At 40.0% G+C, this 18,053-nt stretch overlaps 1 protein-coding gene across 1 annotated transcript in view; it reads right to left on the reverse strand.

The window, feature by feature from the left end:
- Positions 1 to 18,053, reverse strand: part of SCAMP1 (secretory carrier membrane protein 1) — a 41,523-nt gene that overhangs the window by 16,568 nt on the left and 6,902 nt on the right. Inside the window, exon 2 of the mRNA XM_074569962.1 lies at positions 11,112 to 11,189. Coding sequence (XP_074426063.1) covers positions 11,112 to 11,189 — 78 coding nt within the window. The remainder of the gene's footprint in view (positions 1 to 11,111; positions 11,190 to 18,053) is intronic.

The following is an 18,053-nucleotide window of genomic DNA, read 5'->3' on the forward strand; positions in this document are numbered from 1 at the left end:
CTTCAAACATAAGATACAAAACCTGCAAGAGTAAACAAAAACCTACTGAACAAAAACTCTTACGCATTATGCACTGTAAGCTAGAGCAATGCTACAAAAGCCAAAAAAAAAAGTCTGATTATTGTAGCTGTGTGGCTAATGTAACAGTAGTTTTGAAAGCACAACTGATGAGCCTGCTAGACTAATGAACAAGACTGTTCACAATCTCCAACAAGGACTCCAGTAGCCCTCATATAAACTGTAAAAAGTAATAGTAATATTACCTGTAATAGTGTAAAAAGGTGGATTGTCAAACTAGAAAATATTTGAACAATGGATTCAAAATATTTATCCTTCAAAGATGCTTTGTCCAATCAGCCTGCAGTGCTAGTAATGACTGGAGCATGCATACACGCTTATGAATAAAGGAACCAAACATAAAGCTCACTAGAGCTACCTAATTGAAGATGTTAGCCAACAGCATGTATGAACAGAACATTAACATAAGGTACTACTTATGTACAAGATTCTTCCAATTCAGATTTCTACATTGTTTATGTTACACTACACGCTATTTGGCCATCTACATAGAATCATAGAATCTTCATGGTTGGAAAGGACCTTTGAGATCATTGAGTCCAACCAACCAACCTACAATCTCTGCCACTAGAGCATGCCCTGAAGTGCCACATCTAGATGTTTCTTAAACACCTCTAGGGATGGTGACTCAACCGCCTCCCTGGGCAGGCTGTTCCAGTGCCTGACCACTCTTTCAGTAAAGTAATTCTTCCTAATATCTAATCTAAACCTCCCCTGCCGCAGCTTCAGACCATTTCCTCTGCTCCTGTCATTATTCACTTGGGAGAAGAGGCCAACGCCCACCTCTCTACAGCCTCCTTTCAGGTAGTTGTAGAGGGCAATGAGGTCTCCCCTCAGCCTCCTCTTCTCCAAGCTACACATGCCCAGCTCCCTCAGCCTCTCCTCATATGACCTGGTCTCCAGAGCCCTCACCAGCCTGGGAGCTCTCCTCTGGACACGCTCCAGCACTTCAATGTCCCTCTTGTACAGAGGGGCCCAGAACTGAACACAGTACTCGAGGTGAGGCCTCACCAGTGCCGAGTACAGAGGCACGATCACTTCCTTGCTCCTGCTGGCCACGCTATTCCTGATACAGGCCAGAATGCTGTTGGCCTTCTTGGCCACCTGGGCACACTGCTGGCTCATGTTAAGCCGGCCGTCCACCAGCACCCCCAGGTCCTTTTCTGCCGGGCAGCTTTCCAGCCACTCTTCCCCAAGCCTGTAGTGTTGCTTGGGGTTGTTGTGACCAAAATGCAGGACCCGGCACTTGGCCTTATTAAACCTCATACAGTTGGCTTTGGCCCATCGATCCAGCCTGTCCAGGTCCCTCTGTATATGGTGTTAAACTTGCTGTCTACTGTGCACGTAACAACAATTGTGTAAAAGACTCAGTGCCTAGGTAAGAGCCTGTGCTCCCTGTGAGAAACAAGACTACACCAGTGATTTGTAGCAGGGGCTGTGCATCCTGGAAGCCTAAAAAAGTCAAGAGGGGCTGGGGTCCAAAAGCTGTTAAGGGATGTTACAAAGGCTACCACTTCCAACAGACTCCAAGACCTGGGAACTACTCCTTTCCGACCACTGGAGCCCAGTCCAGCGTGCCCTGACACCCTCTGAGGGCACTCCATTCCAGGCTGCTGGAGACAGCTATTGTTTTCCTGTTTCCAAGTTCAGCGAGTAGCAAGTTGAGTGCATATCCCTGGGATGCACACAAATAGACCTACACACACCAAGGACACTAGGATGGCCAGCTACACAAAATGCCACAGACAGGACACTGCCTTTAACAACACCCCCACATAATCCTGTAAGAACTACATAGAAGATAGGGACACAGAGTCATATCCCATTCCTCCTCTCCAGCTGATCAGCACTGAAGTTCACTGTTGAAAGCCTCACTCTAGATTTACAAGCTCAACAAGCAGTTTCAGATCCCTCAGGTATGAGCAGTGGGCCCTCAGCCTGCCTGATATACCTTCCTGGATCTGGAGCTCTCTTACTCGGTATAAAAGTTTCCTCCAGTTTGCCAGCTTCCCCAGCTTGACGTTCACTAGAAGATTCATGCACTCATACATTTGTGTCAGAAGGAACTTCCACACTCGCAGCCCCTTCAAACACCAGCACAGTCTTGCCGTATATCCAAGCCCAGACCCCCTTACTCACTTTTGGCTCAGACTTTGAGTCTTCCCAGAGAGAGGTTTTTCTTTTATTTGCCAGCTAGTCCAGCCTGAAGTTTGGTAGTGAATTACACACATACACACAGAGGAAAACACACTGGTCCCTTCAGTTGCTGGCACCTCAATCACATGGACCCTATGATCCATGGTTCCTCCAGCTGCTGACACCCAGAAGCTCAGTTGTTTACACCACAGATATATGGACCGCTACTACTTGGGGTCTGACCATGCTGCTGGCACCTAAGTCTCTCTAGTCTCTCCAGTTGCTGGCACCTAGACTTTGCAGCAGTCACATATGTGGTAGAGCGGGAAGGGCCACAGAAACATAGTTAAGAAAGGATTTAACAATAACTGCAGTGATTAGGCACATGGCTGTCAGACAAGCGTATGAACTGGTAGCAACTCATATGCAACCAGCTCCTTTTAATCCATCTTCTTCTCTAGTCTCCTCCTTGCTCCTCCTCAGTCTTCAACTGCTCCACATCTTTAGCTATTCCCCTAAATATTCCTTTATAATTTTTTGTAGTCCCACAGGCTGCCCTCAATTATGCATAATATTCATGCTTATCTTCTGTCTTCCTTCTTATCAGTTAACAACTCCAGGCTGTCCCTCTTCAAAGCCCATAAATTAGTGGCTAAAGAGTTTTGGTCTTCTGTTTTGTCACTGTTATCACTTATCTATCAGGTTTGTGTTTCTGCCTTTGTTTTTTTGCTTTCCTTTTTACCAATTACTCCCTTTAAACTGAAAAAAGTCTATAACCTTAATGAAACAGATGGTCTCACATTCTATATATCCTTACAGTAACCTGTATGACTGACTTAATTATTTGGAGGTTTGCATCTGAACAGCTATCATAACTTTTAAAAGGAGGGTACATGATTAAGAAACACATATACCTTTGGATACTCTGTAATAATATGACTGGAATTATGATCTTCATTCAGGCATCAGCCCCTCAAAGACCATACACCCATATCACTGCAGTAACACGAAGCAGGACACTCCAGGCTCATTATTTCAAGCACTGCAGTGCAAGGAAATAGCTGGCCTGAGTCTCATGTTGTTAGATCTGTGCGCTGCAGACCATTACTTAATGCAGGAATGACCAAGCGGTCAAGGCAACTTCCATGTCTGTTTGAAGATTAAAGCCCCTATATAGAGGTCTGCTAAAAACCAACAAAATAAACACTAAACAAAAAAAACATCCAACCAACAAAAAATAATTTATGATTAGTATACTTTTCTGTGACCCACTCACCATCCCACTTGTCCAATAAAGAATTTATACATTCTGGCCTCTTAATTTCTTTAATACTTTTAAGAGCCTTTTCTATAGTGAGTGTGACAGCTATCACTTTTCCTACCTCTGGTATACAGCCAGCTGAGGTGCATTCCAGTTCATGCTTTAGCAATTTTCCATCTTAGTTTTCTTAACACTCATCTGACTACCTATTGCTGGCAATTCATTGCTTTTCTAAAGCCTACTCTATTGAGAATTCAAGTTTAAGATACTTTCCCTGTACAGAAACAATTCAGTTAGCTTTTTCCTACACCATTGACACCCCACCTCGAGTACTGTCTCCAGTTTTGGGCCCCTGACCACAGAAAAAACACTGAGGTGCTGGAGCAGGTACAGAGAAGGGCAACGAAGCTGGTGAGGGGTCTGGAGAATAAGTCTTATGAGAAGCGGCTGAGGGAGCTGGGGTTGTTTAGCCTGCAGAAAAGGAGGCTGAGGGGAGACCTTATTGCTCTCTACAATTATCTGAAAGGAGGTTGTAGAGTGGTGGGGGTCAGTCTCTTCTCCCAAGTAACAGGTGATATGACAAGAGAAAACAGCCTCAAGTTGTGCCAGGGGAGGTTTAGGCTGGATATCAGGAAAAATGTTTACGATGAAAGGGTCATTAAGCATTGGAACAGGCTGCCCAGTGAAGTGGTTGAGGCACCATCCCTGGAGGTACTTAAAAGATGGGTAAACATAGTGCCTAGAGATCTGGTTTAGTGATGGTTTTTGTCAGTGTTAGGTCAATGGTTGGACTAGATGATCTGAAAGGTCCCTTCCAACCTAGGCAATTCTATGATTCTATGATTTTTTTAGTACTCTTACAAACTTAGAAGATGGCAGAAGCTTCCTGCTTTCAGGAAAGAAAGTTTCCCAAGTTGTTCTACAAGTTTTTCCTCAAAGCTTTGAGCTTCCCTTACATTTTTACACTTAAGCTTGGCAGAGTTTAAGCTCTTAAGTTTTCTTTGAGAATTGCTTCCACTTTTATATGAGCTGTATTATCCCAGTAGCACGCTTAACAAAGCAGCAAATACCCAGCACAATTAGTGCCTTCTTAAGGTGCATCTAAAGCAGATACTTTTGAGCTACAGTGTGTCTACACCATTCAATGAATGTTATTGTGCCTTTAACATCCTTTATGAGTTATTTAGTATCACTTGATAGAATCGGTGCAGGATCTTAGAAAAGGTAGACAGAAGAGCTTCTAACAGAGTAGTAAAGAAAGGTAAGAAAAAACATGTATCTACTTCAACATTTGCTGTTAATTCTTGCTGGGTATCATTCCAGAATTTCTGCTGGGTTGATATGTGTATTAAGAACATAACCCCAGCAACAGTTGCACTCCAACCACTGTATTCACAGGATACAGCCAGCTGCTGAAATACTGCATTTCTTCATTAAGTACAGAAAAAGTCACGCATGGTTTTGTATGCGACTGTATTTTCATAATCACTTATGTTAGCTTCCTAATGTGTGCACAGGGGACCAAAGTGTCAGTGCTTAAATCTGCCTCAAATGGTGGAAGTTCAATATTGCTTTAATGTGTTTGTTTTTCTAGGTTATTAGTCAAAGATCACAATTCAATGCACAAGAGGCATAGGTATTATAAATCATTTTTTATAGATCAAGAACCTAATGAAGAAAGCATTGTAATCATAGCATATCTCAAGTTGGAAGGGACCCACTTAAGGATCATCAAGTCCAACTCCCTGCTCTTCGCAGGACTACCGAAAACTAAACCGTATGACTAAGAGCGTCATCCAGATGCTCCTCGAACTCTGACAGGCTCGGTGCCCTGACCACTTCTCCCTGGGGAGCCTTTTCCAGTGACTGACCACCCTCTCAGTGAACAACCTTTTCCTAATGCCCAATCTGACCTTCCCCTGACGCACCTTCATTGCTGTGTCCTGTCACTGGTCACCAGAAAGAGGACATCAGCATCTCCTCCTCCACTGCGGAGCTGCAGGCTACAATGAGGTCACCCCTCAGCCTTCCCTTCTCCAAACTGAGCAAACCAGGTGACCTCAGCTGCTCCTCCCAAGTCTTGCCCTGGAGACCTTTCATTCATCTTGGTCACCCTCCTCTGGACAAACTCTAATAATTTGATGTCCTTCTTACACTGAGGCACCCAAAACTACACGCAGTACTTGAGGTGGGGCCACACCAATGCACTGTAGAGAGGGACAATCACCTCCCTCGACGGGCTGGCTATGCTGTGCTTGATGCACCCCAGGACATAGATGGCCCTCTTGGCTGCCAGGACACATTGTTAGCTCATGGTCAACTTGCCATCAACCCAAACTCCCTAGAACTCTTTCCACAGGGCTGCCCTGCAGCCTCTTGTCTCCCAATTTGTATGTATAACCAGAATTACCCTGCCCCTGCTGCAGAATCTGGCACTTGCTCTTGTTAAATTTCATACAATTGGTGATTGCCCAGCTCTCTGGTCTAACCAGATGTCCCTGTAAAGCCTCTCAAGGGAGTCCAAGCTCCTCCAAATTTAGTATCATCGGCAAGCTTACTTCATGTATATCCAATTCCTGCAGACAGATCATTTATAAAAACACTAAAGAGCACTGATCCTAAAATTCAGCCCTGGCAAACCCCACTGGTGACTCGCTGCCAGCCTGATGTAACCCCATTTACTGTAACTCTTTGAGCTCAACTCATCAGCCAATTACTCACCCAGCATATCACGGACATGTCAAGCTGTGGGCTGGACATTCTGTTCACCAGGATACTCTGAGAGACAGTATAAAAAAAAACTTTGCTACAATCCCACCCCATCACATCTACTGGCATCCCTTGGTCAAGTAGTTGAGTGACCTTGTCATAAAAGGAAATTGAGTTAATCAAGCAAGACGTTCCCCTCATGAACCCATGCTGGCTATGACCAACCAATGACTGCATTGCCTCTCAAGTGTTTCTCACTAACTTCCAGAATGACCTTCTCCATAATTTTACTAGGCACTGAAGTGAGACTAACAGGCCTGTAATTAGCAGGGTTTTCCTTCTTACCCTTCTTTAAAATTGGGACAACATTTCCCAGCTTCTAGTCAACTAGTACCTTTCCAGACTCCTAAGACCATCGAAAAAACAAAAAATGGCCAAATAACATTGGCCAGCTCTTTCAGTACCCTGGGATGGATCCCACCAGGCCTCATAGACTTATGTGCATCCAGCTGGAACAGCCAGTCTTGAAGAACTTCAGAGCTGGCTGGGAGTTTATCATCCCCCCAGTCACAGGCCCCATCATCACTGTTAAAGACAGAGGCAAAGAAGGCATTAAATGTTTCTGCTTTGTCTACATCCCTATTTGTGAGGTGACTGGCCTCATTAAGCATCCTGGTTCCAGCAGGGATAGGGTTAATTTTCACAAGGCACTGTGGGGAGGTTGACCCAAAACAGCCAAACACATATTCTAAACCAGGCAGTGCCGTGCCCAGTATATAGTCAGTGAGCTGTGCGGGGAGGGGGGGGGGGGGAGGGGCAGGCAGAAACCGCTGGGCTTCGGCTTCCAGTTGATGAGCAGTTATTGTTGTTTTCCTCTTTCCTTCGCTGTTCTGTTAAACTGCCTTTATCTCAACCGACGATTTTTGCCGTTTTCTTCTGATTCTCCCCCTGTCCTGACATTGTGGGGAGGAGGGAGGGGAAGGGGAAAGGGGCACACAGTGAGCAAAAAGACCTCGTGGTTCTTTGTTCCTGGCTGAGGCAAAACCGCAACATCAGGTTGCCAATGTTGTCTCTGATACTCCTTTTGCTGTCAACACATTTAAGAAAGCCCTTTTTGTTGTCCTTCACAGTGCTGGCCAGCTTGAACTCTAATCGAGCTTTGGACATAAGAATTTCCTCCCTACGTTGGGGAAGAGCACCTCTGTAGTCCTCTCATGGCGCCTGTCCTTGGCCTCCAATGTCCATACACTTTCTTTTTCCACCTCAATTCTAGAAGATGACTGCTCAGCTGAGCCAGCCTTCCACCCCACTTGCTGCATTTCCAATACTTTGGAATTGCCTGCTCCTATGCTCTTAAGAGATGTCTCTTAAAACGCAACCAGCACACAATCATTTTAAACTCAGGTTGCACTATGTCTTCCTATCAAACTGAAGTACTCATTTTTACATCCCTAAGCAGAGCCGAGCGACAACACCCTCCACCCCTCACCCTCCCTTCGCCACTTAGCAAGAAACAAATAGAAGACTCCAGCTGCCCTGGAAAATCATTCCACTACTCAAAAATACCACAAACAAAAAACCCGTAAAACATAGCTGTACACTTTGGGATTTTCCTAGAAGCAAGAAGTACTGAAGTTAAATCGCGTATATCTTCAAGCTCTATCATTGTGCAGCAGATCTGGAGAACTGCATAGACTTAAATAAAGTTCAGTTGACACACATTATCTATTATTGGACTGACATAAATAGTAAGAAAAGGGTACAGGGTACAGCAGAAAAAGAAGAAGAAAGATTTATTTGTGATAACATTTTCTCAGAAACCACTTAACGTCTTCTTTTCTCCTATAAATATATTTCACAGTAATCAGCAGTCACTGGAAAAACAGAAGTTCAATAAAAATGCATACAAGGCAAACAAACAAGAACAGGGGACAACAGAGGTTATGCAGACTAAGCCTTAGTGAAAACAAGGTAGTCAAAACAAGTGTTGCTTCATACATGCAATTAAAACATACTCAATAAAAAGAAATAACAGTTTATTGGCTTGGTAGACCAAACAGTAAGGCAGACAGTTCTTTGTACAGTTATTAAAAAGGCAATACAAAGCAAAATTCCAGAAGTTAACATCTCACATCAATTTCCAAATACAGAGTAAGCACAGATTTGCTCTAATTGCCATCTCTCAAGTTAGCTCAATTAAGAAGTAAGCTAACTTCATAAAAGCAGCTGCAAAAAAAATTCAGTAAAAGTATTTACTGCAACATTAGCTAGCATACAGTAGGTTCCTTACATTCTGAAATGGTGATGTAGTTGCAAGCATTGTATTTAACAATCAAAAATAAGAGAAGCTTTGAAATTTGCTAAGAAGCAAAAAAACAAGAGACTCTAATTTCTCAGATTAGATGTCAAGGTGGTGACACTGCAGACCTAAAATCTCCTATGTCCGTCATTATATCTTACACGTTATTTTCCTACCAAGCTTCCCACTGCAGATGTGAAGGATATAAATTCACTGAGAAAAGGTGAATGCACTGAAACACTTAAGAAAAAAGGAATACGGAGAAGAAGTAGATTTATTTTTCCTGTCCTATCCTGATAATCAAGAAAGAACTGATAGGAAGCGTCTCCCTTGGCTAAAGGAGAACATCAACTGAGCCAAGGTAAGGAATGTCAGTATTCAGAGACTGAAGTCACTTTCTCACAGAAGAAACGTCCCTGTCTGGATTTGCAATGGAGAAATACTTTTGCAGTCCAGCATGCCTTATTAACTTTAATTTGCAGGGAAGGGGGAAGAAGGTTAATGCTGTATTAATGATATAGACTGGAAGATACCATTCTCAGCTTCCTTAAAAACTACAACTACACGTTTTTACTGAGAGTGAAAAAAACAACATTTTAAGTCTTACAGACCAGCAACTGTCAAACTAAACAGCACAGAAATCTCCAGGACACATTTTGCTACCACCAGGTTGTATCCTTTCTGCTCACTAGTGCCATTACGGCTTTCGAATGTTAGAAGTGGGATATCTGCGCAAAACTGTTAAAGGTGACTCAGCTTCCCAACAAAGGTAGAAAAAAAGAACAGCAGCAAATCAAAGCCCTCAGAAACTACTTGGATGTTTTTGCTCTGAGCAGCACACGAAACGTACAGTAATTCCTATCCCTACCCTGACAGACATTGTAATACTCCAAATCTAAAATTCACAGACGCTGCTTCTACCTCTGTTCATCCAATCTTCAAAGGCATTCACTTCTACTGCCCCTTCCCTCACTCCTGTTGCATACATTTATTTGTACAAGCATAGTATATCTGTCTCTTGCACACAAAGCTGGTTGGAAAAGAGAGGTGAGCACATGGAATTGTGAGCATATCCTCAGGTACCTAAGCACATTTCTGCAAATGCATATTATTACAGAATAAACAGTTACATATTCAGCATCCACAAGATACAGAGAGAGGAAGGGGAGCATCATCTAAAGGTTGATTATTACTGCACTTGTAGCTGAATATATACTTTATTCGTTCAGTCTTGCTTTCTGCAAGAAAACCTGTGAAAGTTCTTTTCCTCTACAGAAAGAGAACTGCTCAATCAATTCAGTTGAATTGAAAGAACTGCTCATTCAATTCAGCAAATTCAGTTTTTATGAATTTTGCAACATGCTATGTATTATTAGTTCAATCACAGTGCATGAACACTGCACATATTCAGTAGATCTGAACACTGACTTCAAGATTTCCTCCATCCTCCCAGTTTTCTATGAGTGACATCTGTAGTGCACGATTAGATTTTTTTATACGTGTACCACTGACTGTTCAAGGCCGAATAACTTTAGCCATATACTTCAGTTTTCCTTTTCCCACAAAGCTGCATGTTAAAATAAGTACGTAAGTAACAAAAAAGTCAGAGTAGCTCTTTATTATTTTTTCTAAACAAGACCAACTGTCTTTATAACTTATGGTTAATACAAAGCAATTTTGAAGCTCTTCAAGTTTCAGAAAGATAAATCAAACATAATTCATTATATTGTGAGTTAGGAGAAAAAAAATTTGGGGACTTATTTAATACTGTTGCTAATAGTAAACATTCTGCCTTTAACAGTTCATCCAAGACACACTCAAAAACGAGCTTCTTCCAGTCTAGCACTTTAACAGTGTATGAAACCTTAGTGCTGCACTACAGACTCGAATACCAATATTTCCTACCAGGACTATCAGATTTACCATAGGAAATAAGCCTACATTTGAAAAATAAAGTATTTGAATGTTTATACTGACAGACAGTAATCATCCATACATTTTGCTAATCTTGCACAAGATCTTCACTATCAAAAGTAACCACTGAAAAATGCTGTTACAGTATGAATTTACTACCCCATTCCTCATATTTGCACTGACATGGGTGAAAATAAGCACAAGGCAAATTAAAACTATACAAATTAGAGGCAAAAAGCAACTGCTTCTTTGACATAAAATATTCTTTTTACTACAGCATAACCACTCATAGCCTGTGTACTGTCACTGAAACAGAATGTTTTTCTTATTCTGAGCAGCACTTTCATTAAGTGGAAATGGGAATCAAAAACAAGACAATGGGGAGGCATGCCACACTCACAACCTTTAAAGCAAGTAAAATTCAGAAAAGCATAAGGACAGACTAACAGAAGTCTTACTGAACAGGGGGAAAACTCAGTTCTGTTTTGGCCCCCTTTCAGAGAGCCACTCTTCCTTAACAGGTCAAAGCTCACTTAAGTCAACCTACCCACTGAATCCTCCAAATACATTATGGGACTATCCATCCTTACACATCGTCCATTACCTCTAGCTAGCCCATCACATGTTTTACATCAGTCCCAAACTCTGAAAACAATACCTCACGAATCTTACCTAAAAAGATTAAGAGCATGATAATGAAATAAATGTGCTTACTGTTCTTGAATCAGAGAAAGGATTGTACTCATCTAGCCCGGGAGGAACATTTCTCGTCACCTGTGTAACAGAAGGATCCTAGAAGAGAAAACAGTTCTGTAAATGTATGCACGTGTATGTAAGCGACAAATCAACACTTATCATATAAAACTCAGCTTTTGTTTCAATATAAAAGAGGTTTGTTTTCAATAAAAATTAAAAATAAAATAAAAATAATACTAATATATATAAAAATAATAAAATTGTTTTCAATAAAAAAGTCTGTAAACATCTGCCTCTGTCTCCAAAATGACATAATTCCATTCTGAGCCTCTTATAAACCTAGATTAACACAGCCTAAAAGAAACTCCATCTGTCATATATTTGATGTATAAGGACAAAAGTTCTCAAGGGAAGAAAACCGTTATATTGACCACTGGACTTCACAACTATGCACCCAAAAAGCACAACAGAAGAAATGAACTTTCTGTAACTCTTGTTTTTTCCCCTACCCAGAAGTACCTCCATCACCTTCAGGAATAGGAATAGCATTTCAGAAGAACAAAGCTGAGGAAACAGTCTCCTGTAATGCCAAAAGTACCTCTGGTTCAGCTTCTACCTGAGCTGGTAAAATTAAGGAAGAAGTGTAATTTTTTTCCTCCAATGAACTATACAGTAAGAAAGACTGCTTGAAGTTTAGCTTGAGAACGCAATTTCAGGAATGAAACGTTTCTCCGTGCTAGAGACAGGCAGGCCTGGCTCTGCAGAAGAACGGAAGTGCCCACTACCATAAGCAACACTAACTTTGAAGGGAGAAAAACTGTACTTATTCCATGTGATGTCTGGTTTCAATACATTGTTTCTGTGGCTTAATTTAAGGTTTTTGTGTCTTCAGAACATAAGAATGGATGAAAGGAAGGTTTTCTTGAAAATTAAGAGATCCATTTATTCAATATGGTTAGTACCATGTATTTTTACATAAATGCACAAAACAAGTGTACAATATTTTATATGTACATCAAACATACAAAATAGCTGGGAATATACAATTTACTTATTTATAACTGTTATGTCTAGATACATAGATTTTCTTAACTTCAGTAGTCGAGTTCAAGAAAACAAACTGGAGTTGATAAAGACTGGGAAGAAGATAAGCATTTACATTTATATACATTTACATTCATATTTCCTTCAACATCAGCTACATTTAAAACCTCTACATGAAATATGTGTCTTTTTTTAAAATACAGTAAATTACTTAATCTACACTTAAGTAAATATACAAACTATTAAGCTACTGAAAAATAAAATCTAGATTCTTAGAATCAGCATCTATTACAGCATTAGTTTAGTCTTGGCAGCAGTAATGCAGATGCAGGAACAGTATCTTCTTAATGGCTGTGGTCAACCTATTTACAGCTAGGGAAAAAAAAAAAAACAAAACCAAAAACAGGGCAGAATCTATCAACTCTAAAATCCTGAAGGACACAGCAAATGAGAACAAGCTTGTTTTCTCCATTAGCTATAGTCACCAATTTATTAATATGAGGCAATGAAAAAAATTTTACTATTAAAAAAGTTTGACAAGAAAACAATTGCTTCAAAAATAAAAAAAAATGTATGTTGCAAATTTAATAAAATTCATGTGCATAAGCATACATAAAAACTACCCTCCTGGTCATATAAAATGCTGCCACTTTTGGCTAAACCATACATTTAGCTTTAAAGCAGTATTTTAATGGTGATTAAACAGGAATCACCCTTTATATAAATGTATATAAAGCAACATTGCAACATTACATGCAATTAAAAGTCAGCTTTCCTACATTTCACTTACACCATAATTGGTGATTTCAATAAAGCCACCCTGGTGACAGTCTCCCCAACAAGCCTGCCATATTTTTTCGTTACCATCCTAGACTTGAATGCACTATTGCAACTGAAATCTCATCAGGTCTTGCATAAAATGATGGACTAATTCTCTGTAACATGTTCTTTCATTAAAGGACTGCCACAAAATATCATGCAGATGAACAACAAAAACAAGAGAAAGTGCATGTGCCGGGAGAATGTTTGTTGTCAAAATTCAACTACGAATCATTTGAAACACTGAATAAAAAGATCATAAAAAATAGGGGAAGAATTAAATCTGACACTTGAATTAGCATTAGTTTACTAGACTTGTCAATGCAAGATCAAAAAAGATTAACTTAAAGCAAAGTTAATACAAATAAGACAATTTCATAATTCAGTATACAGAATGGCAGAAAGCTGTATACAGCTGAAAACTTTTAGTGTGGTAGGTTCACCCTAGCCAGCAGTTAAGTCTCCACCTAGTCACTTGCTCACTGCCCTCACCAGTAGCCTGGGGAAGAGAATCAGACAGGCAAAACCAAGTAAAACTTGTGGGTGTTCAGAAAGAGAGTTTAATAAGGGGGGAGGACATGTAGACAAAAAAAAAAAAAAAGGAAAAAAAAAGGCAACAAACCCCCACAACTGATACAAAGGCAATCACTCACCACCTCCCACTAGCAGACTGATGCCCAGCCAGCCTCTGAGCAATGGTTATCTTGGAACATTCCCACCAGCACCACCAATGTTACTGCTAAGCATGATAGCAATAGTATGGAATATACCTTTGGTCAGTTGGGGTCAGCTGTCCTGCCTGTGTCCTCTCCCAATCTCTTGCCCAACCCCAGCCTAACCCCATGGGGAAGCAGAGTGTGAAACTGGCGCGCACGATGCTGTGCAAGCACTGTTCAGTAACAGCTGAAACACTGGTGCCTTACCATCACCATTTTGGTCACAAGTCTGAAAAAATTAACTCCATCCTAGCCAGACGCGGCACACTTACTCTAGTCTTTACATGTTAGTGTGAATTAGCAGAGCATAAAATATTTTATTCTTTGTTCATGCTTTCTGTATGGTACCCCTTCCACAAATGCTCTCATATAATTCCCTCTTCCACCCATAAAAACATTAAGTATAGGCATATATGAAACTAGTGACAGCTAACCATCAGCCACTTAGTGAAACCAGTATGTCTACATTACTAAAACTCAAATAGCACTTAGTACTTTAAGCTAAATTAGCTGCTTAAAAAGTACATTTCAACACTAAACTTCTGTGTTTTAAGAGAGCACTACTAACCAAATAACTCAGCCCAGCTGTGCCCATGAAGGACAATAAATGCAATTATTTGAATAACTAGAATATCACACTCGTGAGACAGCCACTGAACAGCAGCAGATTTCCAAAAAGCAGGAAAGAGTGGTCAAGTCAAATTCAGAAGAGCAATCTATATTTAGAAATACAATAAGCAAACAATAATAAACATCTGATGAAAGAAAGCCTTTTTTCTCTGAGTGTTTTAGAGAAGACCAGGGGAAAAAAAGTTTCTCAGATCTCATCACACAGCTATTGTGACATTCTAATGCTGACAAGCAACAGGAAACATATGCTGATCCAAATAGGCTTACTACATCAAAAGTCTAGAATATGCTTAAATATACACAGCGGGTAGACCAAGAAGCCCTCCATCAGAAGTCCATTCTCATTTTGTTAATAATTGCTATACTTTCACCAAATAATTGCTATTGTTTGCAAAAGTAGCAGCAGCTCAGAAAAAAACTGCATGACATTCAGTATCAGCTCTATATAAGAAAAGTTTCATTACCTAGTAAAAGAAATAATTATAGTTGTACTGAAATACACAAACCCCACCATGACAAGTAGCATTCAAATTCTGCTCTCAGAAAACCTCATTTACACAGTCTGGACTTCAACAGAAGTTCATGGCCTGATTTCTTCCACAAGCAGAAAGACTCAAGAAGTAAACTAGAGATCATAGGAAAAGAAGAGTAACCTTGTAGTTGGAGAAGGTAACACTAGTCTGGAGATGTGCATCTCTCCTATACTCACTGCGATCTTCTCTAGTGCTAGAACTATCCTCAGCATGGAAAGAAATAAGCTCGTCATAGTCTAGGTGTCAAGGTGAAGGCTGCTAGACTTCAAATTTTTCTGAATACATACAGTGCATTGAACAACTGGTGCCAACGGGAGCTGCACTTTGTATTTCAAAACACTTAAGAGATTTCTGAAGAGATTAGACATGATATCCCAGGGAATACAAATAATTACTTTGAATCATTTACCTTACACTCATTGCATCTCACTTTAAAAATGCATGTTGGAAAACGGGGTTTGAATAACGAACATGAGCAATAAGTGTTATGCAGGACAACATACTCAAAGAAAAAGTGTCATTTAAATTAATCCTATCAAATTTCTATGTTGCATGACACATGTTCTAGTGGTTAAAAACAGGGAAGACTTTAATATTCTACAGGAATAAGTGAAACTGGTCTGGCATAACTTATTTTTCCATATTTGGTATTCCACCCAGATAATAAAGTTAAAACAAATTATTTTTTAGTTATTTTTTGGTTTTTAATATTAAGAAACAGAAAAAAGCCAGAAAGACAAGTTCCAATAGGTGATAATATATGGACACCAACACAAAGCAGCAGCATGGCTGGAACCACCAAACATCAAGAGACCTCAACCTGCCGCATGATTTAAGTGATTAAAAATTGGGTTATGTTCTGCAGAGACAGAACACAGGAATTTCTGGGACAGATTTTAAATATCTGATGCCAGCCACTGAGTGCAGCAACTGTAAAATGCCTGGTCCAATCTCAGACTGAGAAAGCTATGTCATGGTGGACCAGTACTTCTGCCTGATTGCCATGACCTGATTTTCCTCAGCCACCCAGCCACGCCCAGTCCTTCCTCCTTTGAGTGCTGATCCCCTAATTCTCATCTTGTCCAACTCCCTGTTCCTTCTTTTCAATTCATACTTCCTTCTCCAGTCTTCTCTCACCCAAAATCCTGACAGTTCAGCCCCCTGATTTTCCCATCTTTTTATTTAACTATTAGTAACACCAACCACAGAACAGAATCAAAGAACAGGCGGTTTCACACCCAGCTCCTGCAGCTATCGGTGCACTGAAGTCACAGTCGTTTCAGATGACATTTTCAAGATCAGAATTAGCTCAGGAGACCAGAGTTTAAAAAAACAGCAGAATCTAATTAACTGTTTCCCATCAAATTTTTAATTTTACATGCTTCTTGTAGCTTACCTCCTATAACATCAATCTCAAAAGCAAAGACTAGCATCACACTTTGAATCACTAAGTCAGGTACAAGAAGCACGCCAGTATTTTATAGAAAAGTCAGTCAGAAAAAAAAAAACACCCACAAAACAAAGCACAAACCAGCAAAACAAAAACAGAAAACACAACACATTTATATCCCACATTGACAAGAGCACCTACAGAACTATTAAAAACACTTTCTCTGCCACGTTAACAAATTACACTCACACTACTCAGATACAGATAAAAAAAACCTAAGTACCCAGTTAACACAGAGGGAGAATGTTTAAAATGGAGGAGAATAATCCATTCTATGCAAGTTTTTACAGCTTTCTAAAAATCACATTGAAGGGAACAGAGACCACTGTTGTCTAGGAGACCAAAACTAGTCATCAGCTACCAGGTTTCATTAATACAAAAGAGATCGGCAAATTAAAGACTGAAGAAGTAGATAGATCTGTAACGATTCTTTGTACTACTGTTCAGTGCGAATGGGTCCAGCATTGTTCTACCATGATTAAGATGCTCTGATAGCACACATAACCCAATAATATCCTGGAAAATACCCTCAGCTAAGTTTACATGGCTAGTTGTGATTCTGAATTCTTTTAAGTAAACAGAAAGTAGCAAACTAGAAATCCTCCCCTACAAATTGTCCTTCAGGTTGTTAAAAAAAGTTTTCACTTTTGAGGTACCCCATTCTTCTACCAAAAAGGCCAAAGCATTTATCTTAAGCGCAAATAATTTAACATTGAATAGAAGCGGGGGGGGGGAGCAGGCTAAAAATGTAACAATGATAATATGGGCTTGTGTTGCCTTTTTTTCCTAAATGGGAGTAAATAAGTGACATCAGTGCTCTGCACAGAACATTTAATTTCTTTCAGTATGGTTTGCTTCCAAGGACTAGCAAAGAACACCTTATTGCAGAGGTCAAGAAACAGCATTTATAAACACTCATTCTAACACTGATTTGGATAGTGATTATAATGGTTTAAAAACATCAGCAATTGAAAACAAGAATTTCAAGTAAAAATCACATAACCTAAGTAGCACAAAAAAAATATAGGAAAGAAAAACAGAAAAACACCTAAAATACTTTTATAATGAAAAGAACAGGGGGAACAAAGGTAACTAATACGGAAATGGGACAAAGTCAATTTTTAACACTGGCTGACATGGGCAAGTAAGCAAGACAACGAAGTATCTTCCAAGACTTGGATACCAGCAGTACTGTACATCAAAAGAATATAATAGTCATGTTGTTTGGAAAAAGCATAAAACTGAAACGCTATACTTAGAAGTGACAGAATTTTTCTTTTTTTCCCCCCCTTTTTTCTATTTTAAATTTACATGGGATAGCACCAAATACAATATATGAGTAAACTGTCAGAATTACACCTGGTTCATCCTAGGAAAAAAAGACTAAGCAGAAACAACACACTATGAACAGGAAAATGGCTTATAAAAGAAAAGGATCGATTACTTTTAGTGAATGAAGTCAGAAAACATGGATAACATCAGTTATGTAGCTCCAGAGCTGAGGGAAGAATAAGGTACTGAAGGCGACTCTAGAAATCTTCATTTTGGACCTTAGTTTTATGTTAAGCTCAAAGACTAAGAATGATCTCTTAATGACAGTAGTTTCAATCCAAGCTGAGAAAACAGTCCTCCTCATCACAAATCTCTTAGAAGATGAAGTCCCTTTAAAATATCAATAATTCATTGTATCAATCCTATCACCCCCCTCATCAGTAACTGGACATCATTCACTGGCTAACCGTCAGCTCTGCCACCACACAATTTTTCT

The sequence above is a fragment of the Larus michahellis genome, chromosome Z (assembly GCF_964199755.1).
Source record: "Larus michahellis chromosome Z, bLarMic1.1, whole genome shotgun sequence".
Classification (NCBI taxonomy): domain Eukaryota; kingdom Metazoa; phylum Chordata; class Aves; order Charadriiformes; family Laridae; genus Larus; species Larus michahellis.